The sequence below is a fragment of the Vanellus vanellus genome (assembly GCF_965231255.1).
Source record: "Vanellus vanellus genome assembly, chromosome: 1".
Lineage (NCBI taxonomy): Eukaryota > Metazoa > Chordata > Aves > Charadriiformes > Charadriidae > Vanellus > Vanellus vanellus.
In genome coordinates this window covers 72,852,141-72,871,927 of record NC_138905.1, presented here as the reverse complement: position 1 = coordinate 72,871,927, position 19,787 = coordinate 72,852,141, and the positions used below count along the sequence as shown (strand labels likewise).

Sequence of the window (19,787 nt, the reverse complement as noted above, 5' to 3'; positions counted from 1 at the left end):
TCGTATTTGAACAATAATAAGTGGCTTCTTATACTTACATCGTATGTGCTCATTGTATAATATATACACAATGAACATAATTACATTTGTACACAAACTAAGTACTGGATCGAAAACCTGCTTATTGCTGTACACACCCTAACCCAACGAAGGAAAAGCCCAGTACCTCAAAATACCTACACTCCATTTTATTTAAGAAAAAGTAACCACTAACATTAATGTATATGTTGACAGAAGTGTGGCAGTAACTGCTGACATTGCAACCTGACCAAGAAATAATTACAGCAGAAACTTGACATATTTTACTAAGCAATAATAAAAATGGCACATTTTAAATATACCTATATGTATATATATATAAAAATTTTACAAATAGAATGTTAAAACAATAGGTTGTAGCATTTAAAAAGTGTAAAACAAGTTTAGTGGCGATATGTAAAATTAACCGAGTTATGCATCTAAAAGAAGCAAAAAAGTAAACTTATATGATCCATAATTAAAAGAACATTAAATTCTGGAGAATATCAAATAAAGTTCTGACTGTAGGCTGCACATTAAAAAGAACCTTTATTTTATGTGCACAGAAATCATAGCAGCAAGCTGGTATCGGGAGAACAATCTGAAGGTTGTTGAGTGTACATGTGGGCCATTTAAAGCTCTCTTGGAATAAACATTTTCCAGGAAGTGATAAAATGATGCTCTGTGGCCAAAAGCATCAGAACTATGAATTTCATAGATTTAAAATATACTGTACAACATCTTCTCATATTTTCATAGGTCAGGTCCATACATCTCAGGCATGAATTGTTTCAACAGAAGCCATTAGTGCTGAAAGACAGACATAGATTAAGTTACTCTATTTTAGCAACAACAGGATATCGTATAAAGCAACTCCTGGGATTAAACACAGCAAGAAATTTCTGACCTCATCCTAGCAGTAATTATCAACGGTGTAGAACATAATAAAGTATTTTAAAAATCAGTTGTTTCCCAAATCGATTTTCCCGATGAATAATACTGCTGTCAAGATACTTCGACAGCAACAAGCAAAAGCAAGCTTTCTTCAAATTTACACAACTTCATATGAAAGCCTGTTTATTCTGAGAGTTTTATCCTGTTGCACGTGGCCATCTCCAAATGCTCTTCATATAAAACCGGTAATAATAGCAAAGACCCGAATTGCTCTTACAAATGACAGGCACGGTTTCAAGAGGGATGCAGTATTGTTCAGTCGCTACACCGCAATGGCAGCGTAGCTGTAAGGTGTTCTGAAGTTCAAGTGCTCCACCCAGAGCTCGCTGCATTTTGGTAATTGCTGAAAGGACTTCTACAAATAGCTTTTAACAGGTCGTTAGTAAAAATGTTTCTGAGTTTTCTGATCCAGGTGCTGTATAAAATTTCATTATCCCTCCATTACTCAGTGTAAATGTAGTGCTTAAAACGTAACAATGTTAGTGGTACACATCCAGATTTGTCCCTGCAAAGCAAGAGCCGTGACAAAGAAAATGGCTTTGTGTTAATGGGTTTTTCCTTAGTCCTACAATATCCTATGCCACCAATTTCCTATGCCAAATTCCCCTGGCGTTGTGCCAAGAGTATCATTTTACTAATTGACCGTAAAAGCCAAATATAGGTATTACCTCATTATTCTCTGAAATCTACCATACATTTTCCAGATGCTGCCTGAAAAATTTGGTTGCATATGAACAGGGCTGGTCCTGCAGCTCTGAAGTTCCCTCTGCCGCACAGGATTTCTTGCGTCTGAGAGACACTTGAGCTCTTGCTCGTTAAAAGACCTATCTTTCAACAAAGCGCGAGACACTGGAATGCTGGAAGGGCAGCCCCTCAAGGCGAGGGGCAGTAAATACTGCAGGCGAGCAGACTACGCTTCACGTATCTCCTACCTACACTAGGCCCAGCTTGTGGCATGAATTTGTTTTGGAGCTCCTAGGAAACAAACAACAGAGGCACTGAGCGCGGCGAAGAAATGTGGAACGTATATGCACATAGCTGAATACTTTTCCCAACTCAATTCAAATACTAAACAGCCAAAAGGGCCGGTATTTTAAGTTCTGGGATCCTTGCTTCATTATAGCGAGGCACGTGTAAGCAGAGCATTAGTTTTACAAGCGCCATCCCAGATGCACCGTTTTGTCATACGCAATTAAGGCCTATTTGTAGAATCGTACTTAACGTGGAAGTGTTACAGCTACAGTATTACATATGAGGATACACCACCCTGTGGGATGTCAAGGCTTGGGCATTAAGTTACAAAGCAGATCACTACATAAGTGCTTCACTTTTGCTAATCTCACATTTAGCATAAATACTTTTTAAAAAAAAAAAAACTTGCTGATTGAAGCTGATGTCAAGAGCTGAAAGCAACTTAATGCGATTGGTAAAAAATTTCTGGTGACATTATAGTTTGCTTCCCCTTTCAAGACATGCGTGCTGTGGCTATGGACAGAATTCAGCAGTGCACTTTCAGTTTCATTACTGACCCGAAACTGAGTTGATGGGGTAATATTTGTCCTATTTAAAAAGATGTATGATAAACACGTGTGTATTTTTACAGTGAAAGTGAAAACATTAACACAAATCAGTATTTCCAGAAAAAATAAATAGTCCCACTTATCTTTTTTAAATAGTCCTGTAATAAAATATTTGAATAAAATTACAAAAGTCCAAGCTAAACCTAATCATGACAGAGCACATCCATCAGGAAGCCAGCAACACGGGTGTCAGGTGTCAGTACTGAATGTAAGGAGTGCATCTTCCACTCTCTCAAAAGGAGAAAAAAGATGAAAATAATCCCCCCTCCCTCCCTTTTTTTTTTTAAAGAAGATAAATAGTTTCCTGGCCATAATTCATACAAGAATGGTGCCTGTAATGAATAATTCTAATTTTGCTGAGACAAAAGCCTGGCAATACAGATTGGGACAGTAAACGGGGGCAGGGGGGGAACCATTTTCAGATCTCCTCATGCTAAATGACTGAAAACACCTCAGTTTTAAAGTTTTCTCGATTTTAAAGTTAAGTCTTAAGTTACGTTAGCTATGGCATTTAACATTACTATTGCAACAAAGTTTAATCTTTTAGTAGAAAGCTTATTTAAACAGGTACTTCCTGACAACAAAGAAATGTAGATTGATGTAAACGCTGGTAAAGTGCTGAAGCATTCACATTGGTATCCTATTAATTTCTTTCAACACTTGTATAAGCAAATAATGCTTACTTTTATTTCCATTCTTCAAGTAGGCAACACCACAGGTAAGGACATGCAAATCTAGCCTAACTCATGCTTTCTAACTTATTCCTAGAAGAAATCACCTACTATGACAAGGGAAGAGAAGCTGTGTGGGGCTATTTCTATAGCAAGAAAGAAAAAAAAAAAAAAAAAGTTTTGTAATTGTTACATTTCTTCCACCCTTATTTTTTCCCTTGCTGTTTGTCATTCCTCATTCATCTATGTCTTAAGCCATAAACTCTTTGGGCCATTAGACCATTCCCCACTATACATCACTAAGAGATCTAGCTCTAGTTGCCAGTACCAGGACTGAAGCATCGATATTCATTTGCACCTGAGCACTGATGCTCATACCTTAACTGGGTACATGTTTTGTAACAGCTTAGGTCTCTCATGTAATTCAAAGGGCTATTATCTTGCCAGTTGTGGCGAATGTGCTTGATAAGCCAATTAGTCCTTTCTCTTTGTATTTGGACAGAGAATACATTACTGGCAAGCAAATCGATACGTGTATTTGTTTTGTTTTCTGGTTAGTTTGTATTTGACATTGCAGATAACTTTGTCTTGCCAAGTATTGTCTACAGATGTTTCTCGGAAAAATAACTAGAATACATATACTTAGAAAAATATTAGGAAAATGGCAGGAGGGGTGGGAAAAAAAGACGTACTTCTTTGTAACTATACACACATGAAATGTGATCCTTCTGTGAGCTGTGTCTGTGTAGATGGAGCTGGTGACAATGACGATTCTGGTGAAGAAGGCAAACTTTTCACTGCGAGTCATACAGCAAGATAAATAAGAATACAAGTTACAGAAGTCACGATTTCAAGACATAATAAATATAAACTTGAAAAATCACCATTTCAAGCCATAAGAAATATAAGCAGAACCAAATGAATGTTACATAAGTAAAGACTTAAAATCTGATCAGCACAATTAGCACAAGTTCAGGGGAGAGCATAGCTGTTCTCAAGAAAGATCATTATTCAGTGCTATAAATGACTAGTAGAACACCTAAGGAATAAACAGCAGACACATGAATGCTGATGTGTTATTTATGTTGCAAAGATTTAAAAATAAAAAAAAAAAAAGTAAAATTTAACTAATCGGCATACACCCAGACCCACCTTTATATCCCAGCTCAGATTAACTAAGCATTTCTTATTCTGCTCAGCACTATAAAACATATTTACAAGTTCTGGTTTTGATTATCAAGTCACAGAAAGGACTGCTGACTGCACTACAAAGGTCCAGGTCACCTTTTATATCCATAAATTGAACCATTTGGCTTACTTAACCGTTCCCATCACCAAATATCCTAATAATGTCTTAAATTCTATCTTCTTCCTTCCTCCTTCCCTAAACACTCCCCCCCCCCCTTTTTTCCCTTTGCAAACAATTTAGTTTTACTCCAGCCTTCTCTTCTTGCAAAGTAGAACACCACCAGCCATTTTACCAGTCAGCTAGTGTTTTCTATTTCTTCATCTTTCTCACTCCAGAAAACATGACCAAACTGGGGTCTTCACCTTGCTAGTTCAAAATCTGCTAGATATATTGGAAACTCACAAGGATTCCTCTATCTTGCGCATCCATGATCAAGGAGGTAAGGGTAAATAATCTATACGTATCCAGGATTGAGATGCTGTTCTACAAGATGAATAGGGAATGATTTGCTCCGACCAACAACTATGGTATCACTCAATTTCTGGCGATAGTTATTTAATTCCCCGAATTAAATGCAACCATAAAATCTACATTAAAACCTCAGGAAAATGGAATTTCTGTAGTTGTCCGCTGGGAAACTATTCTTCTCTATGTCATAAAATCATACACTTGACATCTAGACTAGTTCAGCACTTTCAATTCGCAAGGGTTTCAGAGCATCAAAAGACACGATCAAAATGAAATAAAGTTTTACATATGTACTGTATAAGTTGTGCTTCAGTCAAACTCTTTTCCCTACCTGCTGTTGCCTGATTTCCTTTTGAAGACTGTGCTGCTAATTCAAATGAAGAAATAATCCCTCCTTGTTCTTGAACACTAACTGCTTCACTTTCTTCTGAGCTGGTTTTGGGTTTGTGGTTTGCAACTGTGGTCACACTCTGCAAGCTGGTTGAAAAAAGCACGGCGTTTAGAACTCACTCTAACTTAATTTCAGGTGTTAACCACTAAGTGTAGGAGTTACTATTTAATATTCTTCTGTTAATAAAAAAGTTGCAACTTGCAAGTTTGTGTAACGTAATTTAAGCACGTATTTTGAAACCCTTCTACCTTGTAAAATTAGATGTTTTTTAAAAAAGAAAAAAGTACTGGAAACTGAATTCCTTTCCTTTACATACTCATGCAGTTTACTACCATGTGATAGCTATTTAGCTGAAGGGTGAAGAGTGCTGTGAAAAAGTTATGACCTAATGTAAGAACCCACTTAGGATCTGCAGCGCAACTTATAATAAAGTTATGAATCCTTAAAGAGGAATATCCAGGACACAATATTCCTCTAATTCTGCAATACTCCAAAATAGTGAAATAAAAGTTAAAACAGGAAATATAGAATAAGCTGTTTATTCTGCTCCTGAATATGATGTTTTCCTAAATAGCAGACGTAAAGAGCTTGTTATGGAAGCTCTGGCTGAAGCTTCCATAATAAACTGATACAGAGCTTAAACTGACATTACTAAACACATTTTGTATCCCAAAGCAAGGATTATGAACATACTCTAACTGGGGCAACACTCGAAAATAAAGTGTTCCTCCCACCAACTCATCATCTCTTACTGAACCCCCACAGCAGTTAGGTTTCTCACTAGATTTCTTTATGTGTAAAAGCCCTAAAAACATATAAATATACCTTATAAGTATTTACGACAGTATTTCATTAGTTGCTTGGTCCATTAAGCTAATAAATACAATGTGGAAGTTTAAAATAGCCTCTGAACATCTTGTTTTATTTTTACCTTATATCACCATCATGTGTTTCTTCCAATTTATTTTTCTTTTCCTTTTCTGCTTTCTCTTCATTACTCACTTCTTTTGAGTCAGATACAACATATGTATCTGATAAAAGATCATCAGTTTTTGTCAGCTATAAAAAAATTGAAATAATGAAACAAAAAGCTGTAACACATACCAAGTGGTAGATGAGAAATACAGTATCAGGAAACAGTTTTATTAACAGACAAATTTTGCCATCATGTATACTTAGTAACTCAGAATTACATAACTTAAGAAATTTTTATCAATACCATTCAGGTTAATACAGTTACCCTGAAACTTATACCAGAGCCAATGGACAGGGCTTGGCTTAATAACTTCCAGAACTTATCTGAGCTCTTTGGATTGCAGCCTACTTTTTCATGCTATCCCTCTCTTCATAATGCCAACAGAGATTCCAGCTACTGGAACATACTGCTGATGAGCCTGAACACTGCTCTTAAAAGTCTGATTACATATAACAAATGTAAGTGTATTATATAATTTTCCTTTAAGAGAGCTGCATACCTAACAAAGCAACAGGCTCTCAATAGAAATAGTGTTTTTAAAGAATAACAACAGATGTTAGCTATTCGATTTTATACCATTCCCCATCAGACATATGTTTAAAAAAGCTAAATATAAAATAAGAAAACAAAAGGAAAAATGGGTGAGGAAAAGGAAAGGCAAAGGGTGATTAATTAACGAATACGGACAGAAAACAAGCAAAAAATTCTACACAAGACTTAAAAACCAAATTAAACTATAAGCAGGACATGATTATGTTGAAACAACTCGAGTCATCTGCTCTTCACAGTCAGTCTTCTGTTGCTGAGTGTTGAGGGCACCTTAGTACCAGAAACACCAAGGTAACTCACTGCCAAGTGAATCTGAGCCTATTTCAAGACAGGTATCGATCCTGTGACCAAACAGCATAAACTACAGTTACTGCCTACTTCCATGTATGAATTGTTGTGTCGGCTTTATTCTGCTTCCTATAAACTATTTGATGCACTAAAGCGAACCAAACAAAATTCAAGTGTATCAAATGATTATCAAAAACTACATGGGGATATTCTAAGCAATGAACAGATTAACAATTATTAAAGACGCGTCGGAATCGGTTTTGTTTCCAAAGAATTAAAGACCATAATTTTGTGATTTTCCAATCAAGATAGTAACAGATAAAGTTACGTAAAATGAAATTTAGGAAGACCATATACAAGAAAATTCAATATCTCAGCTATAGACAGGTCTGATACAATTTTGTGCTTCTCTATAGAATATTTGTTATATCCAAAAAGATATCTTAATCTTCCAAGTGAAAGGAACAGGCTCAATTTCTCATACTCTGCTGTCTGTAGCTCAAAATCTTTTTCTACTGCAAGACAGGCTGATGAACAGTGCAATAAAGGACAGTTTAGTACCTCTTTTGTAAAACCTGAATTATGTTCTTGTTCTCCATCATGCTTTAGTTGCACTATTTCTTCTGTAGGACTTTCATTATTTTCTTTCAAATTATTTTCTTTACTTGTGCTCTCTAATTCCTTCATGTTATTAGATACAGTATCATCCTTTTTTCGATTCTGTGGAACAAAATTGATACATAGACATATTCTTAAAAAAGGTACCACAATCTCAGTTCTGAGTCTTGCACTGTCCTCTGACTGGGATAAAATATTATTTAAAAAACCTTAAGCATACCACATTGCAATAAGGAAAATGGAAATTGTTAAGGACATAGAATTTTCTTATTTTTTTACCGTTCAAAACAGTTCAGCCTGTCTAATAATTTTTTTCTCTGTAAGATTATTGTACTTTCTCTCCCTCCCCCCAAATCTCCAGCATTTCTATTAGTCAACTTTATCTTCTGAAATTCCATTCATATTTAGCTCAGTCACACACAGGCTTAGGAGCTTTCTTACTTGCATTCATAAGCACCATTGTTTTTTTTTTTTTAAATAGCTTTTCCTGGTTAAAAAAAAAGATGGATAAAAGTCTGCTCTCAGTACCTACGTGCACTTTGTTGAATTATCTTGGGTATCTTCCAAGCCTATGCTGTTAACTGATTTCACAGAGGACAACATAGCAACTGATAATGGCAGAGGATATCACTTATTCCTTAAAAAAAATAAATCCATTGCACAGAGAATAATTTGATATAAACATTTTGAGGAAGGATGGTAGAGGTGACTGAAGATTGTGAACTGCGAACATTTTCTTGGCAAAGTAGCAAACTGAACTGAAGTGAGGTTCATATAAGTCTTATGAAACTAAGTGGTAGGGTAGAGAAAAATAGGAGCTATGAAAGTAATAAATCTTGTGACTGAATTCCTGTGATTTAGCACATGCACTCTATGAAAAGGAAATTCCATGTAAGCAAGTTCACAAATCAATCTCTTTACTTTCCTAACAAAAGTATGCGCCCATAACATACACTTGTCCCAAACAATAATAATTGTGAAGCAACTTCCTTTTGTATTTTGGTAATCACTTAAAAATTACACATTAGGTTGTTTATAGATTCCCTTTTTTCCTCCAATTCTTAAAAAAAGCAAACTCCAGTCAAAAATACTTCCGGCAGTTAATGCCATTGCCCCATTTTTCTGTATAAAAATCAACAGCCATAGAAACTATGCTTTTAAAAATAAGAGCTATTACAATAGTGTAATACCTCATCTTGTGACTTTTGCCAAACAGCATTCTGGAAGAATTAAAGATATGATAGAAAAAATTACTTTTTAGCACAGACTACTAGTTAAATATTCAATTCAGACACGTTCTCACTTATTCTGTACATTTCTTTTCTCATCCATGCAGCACTGATTTCACACAGAAGACTGAAGAACATGTTGACACGAACGAAATTCTTTTGAGTTCTGTATAGCAAGGAGGGCTGGCAAGGAGGATTCGGCCACTTCCCCTACTCTGCTCCCAAGGCGCCGGCTAACCAGGTATGACACGTACATGACTGCAGTTTCCTCACCTTGAGGTAGGAAATTATACCACAGGAAAGCGGTAAAGCTCAAACACCTCTGCAAAAACACCTCTGCAAAAACTACAAAGAGAAACACCTGCAAAGCTTTGCTTTGCACGTCCTCTTCTTGAGAAAGGCAGTGTTAATCACAAAAATATTTGTAGGAGCCCCTTTCGGATATAGCATTCATGATATCATCCCAAATACAAATGCTCAAATGCAAAGGCAAAACTTGAATTCAGTGTCTTGTGGGGAACCAGTGTTGTTGATGGAAAAGTAACTTTTGCATACCTCTGAAGGCAGTTTAGCATGCTCAGAGGGAAAAAAACCCAAACCTACTAAGCCTAAAACTTATTTGGAAATATGTAACTTCTTAACAGTGCAATGCATTTAGTCTGGTTTTGGAAAATCAGATGTTAAAATGGGTACAAAACATAAAAGAAGGCATTTCCACATCAGTGTAAAAACAAAAAAAAAACCCAAAACCCAGTGTGGTCTGAAGAAATAAATATGCCAGAAGATTTAAAAAAAAAAAAAAAAAGATAACTCCATTAAGTTAAGAAAACTAATTCTTAGCAGTTAGAAAGTAGTAGGCTGTCTAACATCCACTACCCTGAATCTATTTGATTTTTTTTGTCCTGAAGTGATGTGGCATCTTTTGTTTGCTAATTGGATTTTGGGTTGGTTTGGGTTTCTTTGGTTTTTTTTAGATGTATATTCAGGATAGTATTTTCTGGTTAATGACAAGCAGTTATATCTTCCTCCTCTATGCCCACTCAACCATTTAATAAACTCATTTCTTTGCCTTAACTGTTTAAGAATGAGTGAAAGCAAAAGTGAGGGTTCTACTTTTATGTATTCATGGGCTCAAAAACCACAGCAGAAGAGCACCAGTTAAGAGCTATCATCATTAATATACATTCCTACCTAAAAATGTTACAGATGTTTGAATATATTACATGGCAGAAAAATCTTCATAATTTATACATCGACAGACTCATGATTCTCCCTGACACTACTTTTAGTCACAAAGCTTGCAATCTCATGTTGTTTGCTCAGTTTGACACAAAAAACCCTGTTAACAAACATCACGATGCATAATCAAACATATGTAGATTTGAACTATTTATTTTCCAAAAAGACAAAGAAGTGAGTTCTACTAGCATTAGGTGTAAGCATGAAGATTGCCAGACACAAGGGGAAGGGAGAAAACAAAGAATTGCAACTGTTACTCTACACAAACAGTCTCAAATAGGCACCTAGACTACCATGTGAGTTTGGAACAATTTTGTAACTTTTTTGGTTTTTTTAACTGGACACATCAAAGTTTTTAAATAACGTGGGACCCACCTGTGCCAATTTGAATAGATTATCTCTGACAAATGACAGACTCTGTGAAGGAGATTGATCTGAAACACCAATAATATTGAGTCCTTTTCTCTTCTCTCTCAGGCAAGCTTGTTGGTGTCTCTTTATTCTTTCCATCTGTTCCTCCACAGTCATTCGAGGCCGTGTGCTTTCTGCAAGACACAGCTGCTCCACTGCACTTCTTGGTCTTTCCTTAAATGGAAGAATATATATATTTGTTTTAAAAAAGCAAGATTCTAAACTGTTTAGCTTATCAGAAAAGATCACCTAATGATTTACTAAAAAGCAGAAAAATTGTGGTCAAGTAAAGATCTCATATATGTCAAGAAAGTACAAGAATCAATTATTAATAAATGAACACCGCAATTCAAAATAAAAGGAAGAAAAGGAAAGAATAATTTGCTTTTTTAAACAGTGACATTACCACCATCAATGATAAACATTAAGAGAATGGGTAGGTGCTCTCTTAAAGCCATCCTATCAAGCTGTAACAATTTACCAGACGTTAAATGACAGGCAAACACAAGTTACTTGACTGAGACAGAAACATAATCAAAATTTAATGATCCAGGACATTTATACCCGTTGATCTAACAGTGATTTCTGCCTCTTTATTTCAAGAAAAACTACAGCTGGACATCATTTAACACCAAGCACAGGCTGAAACCTGAAATTATCACCACTTAAAATCTGTAATTCTAAGAATTATATTATTCCCAAAATAACAACAATCACTTTAACTACTTTAACTACTTGAAGTTCACTGATTTTCAGATGGATCTGTACTTTGCATTGCATAACAGAAAAAAATTTACTTTGGGCTAACCAGCTGCATTCAGTACAGTCACAGTAACTGATTTCACTTCTGAAAAGTGGTATTGTTTCTCTGGTCAACATCCTGAGAGTTTCTCTCTCCTCTCCCATTCCTCCTACAATTTCTCTTCTCTTCATGCTTTCATGCTGTAACTATGGCAAAAGTTTTCTTCCCTTTTGCATGAACTACGTGTAAACATCTGTCTTCAACCCAGACACTACAGGACTCTCTAATCTGAAATTCCAGGCTTATTACCCACATATTGCCTACTGTATTCTTATTTTCTGGCTGCTTTAGGTACTTTCCAAATCATTGTAGTAATGAAATAAATAACAGCCAGTGTTTGTTATACAAGGGCTGTTAAATTGCCCCAGAAGCCAAAAACAATTCCTTCAAAGTTTTAACCTAAGATACTTCATGTCCTTTCAACTCAAACCTGAACTTCGGTAGCTTAATCGATTTATCATTACCATTTAACTCTTGCCCAGTTTAAGTGTCTCTGTGCAGTTTAACATACACAAACTTTATAATTTTGTCATTCTTTCTACAGTTGTCTCCATTAACTTAGTATATTATATTTTTATAACCGTGATTTTTTTTGTAAAGAAAATTAAAAAGATAACTCCAACTTTTGAAGTGACTACAGACATTACACAGAAATGAACACATCGCTATCCATCAGTTCTCAAAGGTTTTTTTAAAGTACCGTTCTTAGATCTATCTTCTTATTCTTCCTCAAAGTGACATAAGATGCTATTGTTGAAGACTCTGGTGTTGGTGATTTGGTTCTGGGTGGTACCACTCCCACAGGAAAATGTGAGCCTGCAAAACAGTAAAGCAATATACTTAAGTGCTATATAAAACATTGCCAAAACACTTTATTGTTTTCGAGAAAATACACGTTGTCAGACTTGGAAACTAGTCTTCAAAAGACTAGTTGGCATTAAGCTCCATAAAAGGGATCTTAATGCCAAACTATCACGTCTGTTAAGGTACGCAGGCAGATGACTTTCCACAAGGGAAACTACTGCACATAGCAGGAGAAATTGCTGGACATACATAAAAATATAAACGTACACATTTTGTCTGTGAGAAACAGACACAAGTTAGGTAGCACTGTGTGGAATGGCCAGATTTCACAGATGGTTAAGGGGAAATATGTGAAAGATAGCCAAATTTCACCAACAATCGGATGGCAGTACTGAGAACTTTCTGTGGCCCAGAGTTTGCAAGGCCAGCAGGGCGTGTAGGTAACCACATCGGTGCTACCACTTAAAGCCAAGCTCACCTAGGTAATGGTGTCAAAGATACAAAATTCAGCACAAGTGGGACAAAAAGTAATCATGCTTGGGTTGTTTATTTGGGAGGAAACAAAAGCTGCAAAAGGGATGGGGCAAGGCGGATGGAAAAAAACAGGCATGGAATAATGGAGAGGAGGGGGAATATAAAGGGTGAGCTTTGTATAAAGAAGCCGTTTGTCAGTGCGCCTGTCTGACCAAGCCAATGCCTTAGCATTGCAGTCTGTCTTATCTTCTTATTAAACTTTATTCTTAAGTATTTTCCATGTAAGTATGCTTTCCCTTCTGCGTATGAGAGCATGACAGACGCTAGTGACCTTCAAGCCAGGCTAGCTTGCCAGTAAGAGAGCTACAGAGGGATCATATGTAGGTCTGGGGGACAAAGACAGGAAAGACTGTGGGTCTGTGGGTTGGCTACCAGAGGGACCGTAAGTCCGGACCTGCTACCAGGTGTCCTTTTGTCTGTGAGATGCTGACAAACTTAAGACAAAGACTAGGTGGCAAGCAGAATACAAGGTGTGAGAGCCAGCTGTCCAAGAGACCTTAGGTCTAGGACTCAGACACTGGAGAGGCCAGAGGTACAGACAGTTGACTAATGGAGATACCATAGGTCTGGTCAGCTCTTTTATGGATTCATTTGTGTGTGTGCGCGCACACACGTATGCTCATGTCTCTACGTGTACGAGATCAGCTAGCAAGCTTTGAGCCCGGTTAGCTGGCAAGTGAGAACTGGATCATGCTATTTGTATTGCTTCACTTTCATGTGAGTGGTGGTGTTGGTTTATGCGGTCCCTGTAACGGCACTGGTCTCAAACCTGTCGGCACTATCTGCTGTGGTCAGCTGTGGCTTCGTTTGTGCACAGCGGGACTATGTCCTCAGCCTTGCTGCTCACTGTGCTTAGGGACAGGGAACCGCAGCAGCAGCCAGGCTCTGTCTGGTCAGGAGCTGAGGATATTCTGTGTCCTGATGTCCGCTATGTTGAGGCTCTCCTAACAGTATCCACCACTAGTTTTTCTACTTAGACAAGTCCTGCCAAAATTAAGCTGGTAGAAAACTGAAGTAAGTTAAAACTTATCAAAATATACAGACATAATTAAATAAAGCACGCTTCATTTTTGCTTCTTGATACATACAGGAACTCAAACTACTAAAAATATTGTTTCCTCACTGATTTTGCCTAAAAATAGATATAATGTCATCTTTGATAACCTTGTTTTTCCTGAAGTTGCACAGATTTCAGGAGATATATTGACTCGGTGAAGGCTCAACTCTTTCTCCAAATTGTTTGATAGGCTGACAAAATATTCTGGAGGTATTTGAATGCCAAGTCCATCATTCAAAACAAAAACTATAAAGCAAAAGTCTGAGTCTCCTTCAGACGTAAAAAGGGTAAAACGCAGTAGAAGTCCATTTTCCTTTTGTATCAACTTTATGTACCACTCAGGTCATAAATATTCCTTCGCTTGCAGATAGCTGTAAGGTTTACTTAACACAGTCCTATTATAATGTTTCTCTTTGATTGTTGACATTTGAAAAGAGAGGGAAATGGCTGACAGAAGAAACACAAGAAGTGTCTAGTACAGGACTGTGCACAATGAACTATAAAAAAAATTAATTTTTAAAAATTTAATTAATTTTTTTTAATTAAATAAACCCTCAATAGGAAAACGTTATTTAAGTATGACTTCTTAAAACAGCAAGGAAGAAAAATAGCAGAGATGAGCTGCCTTTGAGATTGTTTCCTTTTCAGCTTACAAACTGTTAAGACAGAATGGTATAAAAATGTTTGTTGAAACAGCATATACTTGTAATGGCATAAGCACTATAAGAAAAAAACAGGAATGGTTATATTTTTCCTACTGTATGGGGATTGTTATTGTAAGTGAATATATAAAACAGGAAGTACCCGTTAAAAAATTCACATGCTCAAAAGCGTGGATCAGATGATAAAACAGAGCTATGATAAACTCACTTCACACTGTTTTTTAAGAAGATAAAAAGCCTCTTGCTGCTTGCTACCACAGCAACTATCCTCTCCCCCATCCCCAAATATTATTTTATATTAGAAAAACTTGCGTTATTGCCTTCTCTTACTGAGAACCATTTTTCTACAAAAGGACATAATAAAACTACTTCTGCCTTCACAAAAGAAGAGAGAAAGCAGATTGGGGTGCTCAAAAAGTATTGGTTTGCTTTGTACAATCAGCAGCCGGCTTTCTTACATCGTCTTGACAATTACTTTCCCTCTTGCCATAAATTACTATAAGCAATCTGGAACACCACAGGTCAAAAAACCCTAGGTATGTTGTGAGAAAGGCAAATACCTTAATTTAGGTGGCTGATGGCTAGGAAATGTCAAGTAAACCTTGCACTTTTCACCACCAAGTTAAAAGATATTAAATATTTATCTTAAGTGAACATAATACTTCAGCAAATACCATAGGAGAAATTTTTCACTGTGAGGCTGGTGAGGCACTGGAACAGGCTGCCCAGGGAAGTTGTGGATGCCCCATCCCTGGAGGTGTTCAAGGCTAGGCTGTGGCCTTGGGCAACCTGGTCTAGTGGGAGGGCCCCACTAGACCAGCCCCTATGGCAGGGGGGCTGGAACTCGATGATCTTCAAGGTCCCCTCCAACCTAAACCATTCTATCATTCTATGATTCTATGAATTGACTAATTGTCTGGTAAGCACAAGCTTAATTATATCATAGGGCCATTCACATTGTTTACACCCAAACTGTATTGTAACCTCAGTTTTAAAAACCTCCATTGCCATTCTACCATGATATCCTTATACGATCATAGTTCTTGGTCAAATTCTGGTACTATTGCACCAGCCTGCTACACACGTGCTTAGTCACACTACTGGAACAGAAGGCAGTGAATCTTGCTGGCACTGGAAACATCAACCGTTACGGTAAAAAAATGGATAAGTTTAGTTACTTTTTCTAAAAGCTCTTAACATGGTTTTTGGGAGGTGCTCAAACTGCTTTTCCTGAAGTCACCTTTAACAAACTATTCTGTGTGTTTTAACAAACAGAATTGAGAAGCACTTCCTGGTAAAAGACTCTACCAAGCAATTAGCAGCTTTTATGGAAGCTAGATGAAGAGAAGAATCTAAAGCATTTAGCAATTGCAAAGACCTTTATTGTCTGTACACTCCAAGGTCATGATCATTATTCCTATTATATCAGAGGACAGAAGGCAATTCAACAATTACAAGATTAAAAAAAGAAAAAGACATTGTTTCCCTGCCTTATGAGAGCCTGAAAATTCTGTGGTGCTGCCTTTTTGGACGTTCCAGTGACACAACATCGGGAGCTTGATTCAAAAACTGAATAATTGTTCAAGGGCAAGAACATAAAATGGGTAATTGTTCAAGGGAATGGTGTGTGGGGAATGTGAGTGATGTGATTAGACATGGTGTCAATAAGGATTTCAGGGTTGTTGGTGAGTGTAATGTTTGATTTTTCTGCAGTATAATTGACTGAAATCTTTCTCGTCATATAATTAAATCATTATTTTATCATGGAAGCTGCTTCATCACATTAAGAAATGAGCAGGCTACAAAAATACGAAGGATGAGATACCTTCTGTAACAGTTAAAGCTTTGTGAAAAAGGCTGAAAGGTTGTAAACACAGTGCCTGGGGACAAACCTTTAGCTGAAGATTCTGATTCTGAAATTTGTTCTGTTTTTTCTTCGCCATTAGACTCATCCACTTCTGCTACTGTAGTTAACTCCGGTTCACTCTTATAAAGCCTATAATCAGGACCCTGAGGAACAACAAGTTATGAGGTAAATAAACAGGCATTTTTGTACAAGCATTTATGTCTTAAGACTCAAAACAGTTATTTTGTGATGACTCTGCTCTCACTTTAAGACAATGTGTCATTGTTCAAGTGCTATTGCAGCAGTATTTCTTTGTAGTTAATTTGAGTAAAAACATTTGCAGACTTTCAGGAATTACAGAAAAAAATTGCCATAAAAATGTGGAGGTTGTTTTTTTTTTTTTTTTTTCTTTTAAATGATCTTCAGGAAACAAATTTGTCTAAGGCTTCAGCAAAACCTGATTTTGAGCCTAGGGTTTTTTAAGAACTTGTGAGCAGAAGAATTTAACTTTCTGAAATTTACTCAGGTGCAGGCATTTAAGTCTTAAGACATTTTATATATGCACAGAGTATGTGACAGGCAAATGTGAAGAGCCAATGATGGAGCTATAAATAAAACTAAGTACCCAAAAGTAAAAACATCACACAAAAGTAGCCAGATGACAAAATAAAAATTGTGACTGTGCAAAGGAAGTGGGATGCTTCAAGAACAATGTGGCAGTTTAAGCCACTTACACAGTAAGAGCCATTTCTCTGATATCCTTGAACTTGGTGAATCTTCTTTTCTTCTGGCAGATGTACAGGGCCCCTGCTATAACAGAGCAAGGAGCTGCTATCACTGGGCAGAGGGGGGATTATGGGAGGATGCTCTGTAAAGTCATAGGACCGAGGGAGTGGAGGACGAGGTGGGACTACTTCCTCTTCCTAAAGATTGTAGAATAGTCACCTTATTTAGATGTGCACACCTGTTACAATTATTTATAACTTAAAAAGAAAAATATATTACCATAGCTACACCAGCTATAGATTTTGGAATTAAAGGGACAATGTCACACTAAAATAAAAAAAGGCCAAGACAGCTTTATTTTCTTTGGGTTTCTTTGTTTTTTTTTTTTGTTTGTTTGTTTGCTTTTTATTTTATTACTACTACCTAGGATGAGATACTTCAATAGTTTCATTATTCAGCTGATCAAGATTTTCAATTCTAACACCTGCACTTTCTGTTAGACATGTATGAACTCTCTGAATCATCCTTTTAAAAATTAAATTCAGTATCTTTTTAAAGATTTGTATATAAATTAGACTTTATAAAAGTTCTGTAAGCCGGATGTATATTGCATGAACTTTAGACAACCATGACAATGTCCCTTTAAAACTGTAACTTCTAGCCAGATTTTCAGAGGAATTAAACATTTGGGAGCTCCCACAGTTTCAGCTGTTCTTGTGGGTGCTCTGGCCATCTGAGAACCAGGCTCAATATGTGACTAGACATATAAAGCAATGTATTTCTTCCCATGAAAAGTGTGGTGGGTAGAAAACAAATCCATAAATCAGGGTTTATATTTCTTGGGTAAGAGTCTAGGGAGAGGAAAAGGTGAGAAATGGAGAAGAGAAACATACTGGTGAGAATATAAAGACACAGAACAAATGAAAGTGTTAGAATTACTAGTGGAGACATCCAGTCTTTGAAACTAATTCATAAAGCAACATTTTCACAGAAACATACTGAATACCTACTTCAGACATCTTTAAAACAATTATAATAATGCTCATTTTTATCAGAAATTTGATTACAAATTCAGTGATGCTAAAATGGTAAATATACTAAAACCATACCTCATTTTTATATTTAATAGCTGAAAATGTCCTTGATCCCATGATACCTATTGGGGGGGAAAGGCATAGAAAGAAAGAGAAAAATTGTTGTCAATAAATAGTTTTTAAAATAGGAACTATAACCTGTTGCTATCAAACAAATACACAAAGCATCAACTTAAAAAAGATGATTGCTTTCTTCTTTTTTCAGCAATTGTACCATTTTTTCAAACATACAGAAGCAACTGATCCTTTAAAAATGGGTATGATCCCATATGTGATCCCATCTCACTTCCTAAAAGATAAAAACGATGGTTTACCTGCCTCTGAAGAGCTTCTTTGCTGTTTATGTTTACTTAAACCCTCCATGACATCTTGAATTCTCCACAGTTCCTTCTGAAGCTGAGCACGCTGTATCCCTGCTGACTCAGTCTGCCAGTAAATAAACAGTGTATATAGGCGATAAATTAGAATACATCGCAAGCAGAAAAAAAACAGAAAACCTTTTTCTTTCTTTAGACTACACTGCACATCGTTTCCCAAAGGAAAATAAAATGCAGTAATAACAGACACTCTTTTTTTCCCATAAAAATGCAACATTGAAATATTGTCAGAAAAAAAAGTGTAAGATTAAGTAATTTAATAATGCTTCAATTATTTTGACAGCAATTTGCTAGTTCAAACTCCACTTAAGAATAGAATTGTATCTACTGCCTCCAAAGAAAATCCAAGCAAGCTTTGCACAGGAGACCAACATGCAACAAGAGAAAAAGAATCACCAGTTCCAACCCTAAAATAGGTGGAGATGACCATGGTGTTTGCATACTGGCACACAAACTGTGGGCCTATTTGCATTCACAGGCGCGTATGCTTTGGACTGCATCACACAAATTTCTCAGCTCTTGGGCTTCCTTGTAATCTCCCTTTTATAGCTGCATAGAAAATCAATCCCTGGAGCAAACAGCCTTTAATGCCTCCCAGCATGGACCACACCCATCTGCCTATTGCAGATTATGTATGCATATGTATGCATATGTATATATGTGTGTGTGCGTGTCTCTCTCTCTCTCTCTCTCTCACAGAAAGATCTCTTTAGAAATTCAGAACTTATACTAACTGTCCCACCCTCCCCAAGCACAGCGAGCTAGTAAGATACACCTCAAAACTCTTCATATGTAAGACCTGAAGCAACGCTTAGAATATTTTTTGCTATAATTTATTTTGAAAGAATGATTTAATTACATTTTAAAATATTCAGTTAAACGGAAGGATTTGTGCGAATATTTAGTAGGACTGTCATAGCAATTAAGATCTGAGAAAACTACCCTGTTTAGGACACCGTCACTGAAACAGAAAGAGGCAGCTTCCAGACACAGGACAACCAGTGCTGTAGCTTCAAAGAGAAAAAAAAAAACATAGGAAAAGCTGAAGACCTCCTCAGAACTTACAAACTTTCAATTTCTTTTTGTACTTTGTACGTTAATGCACCGTATGACTCCCTTTGTTCATTTGCGTAGTTTTTAAACAAAATCATAGAAAATGAGTGACTTAGATGTACTTTAAGACCTATGCCACACCTGAATTTCTCCAAGCCGATCGAGTTGCTCCTGCATATGGTTCCTTGTTACAGTTACATCATACTCCAATTTATCATATTCTCTCCAAGCTCTTTCCAGTTCCTGAGTAT

The 19,787-nt window shown here is 36.5% G+C and overlaps 1 protein-coding gene across 1 annotated transcript in view; it reads right to left on the bottom strand.

The window, feature by feature from the left end:
* Positions 1–601: 601 nt before the first annotated feature.
* LOC309684146 (pleckstrin homology domain-containing family A member 5-like) overlaps positions 602–19,787 on the bottom strand; it is a 70,610-nt gene continuing 51,424 nt past the window's right edge. The window contains exons 15-26 of the mRNA XM_082498173.1: positions 19,678–19,779; positions 18,421–18,532; positions 18,122–18,168; positions 17,021–17,209; positions 16,333–16,450; positions 12,084–12,199; positions 10,546–10,755; positions 7,646–7,804; positions 6,203–6,330; positions 5,212–5,357; positions 3,916–4,020; positions 602–828 (exon numbers count right to left, since the gene is read on the bottom strand). Of these exons, the coding sequence (XP_082354299.1) occupies positions 3,926–4,020; positions 5,212–5,357; positions 6,203–6,330; positions 7,646–7,804; positions 10,546–10,755; positions 12,084–12,199; positions 16,333–16,450; positions 17,021–17,209; positions 18,122–18,168; positions 18,421–18,532; positions 19,678–19,779 (1,422 nt within the window). The 3' untranslated portion in view covers positions 602–828; positions 3,916–3,925. The remainder of the gene's footprint in view (positions 829–3,915; positions 4,021–5,211; positions 5,358–6,202; positions 6,331–7,645; positions 7,805–10,545; positions 10,756–12,083; positions 12,200–16,332; positions 16,451–17,020; positions 17,210–18,121; positions 18,169–18,420; positions 18,533–19,677; positions 19,780–19,787) is intronic.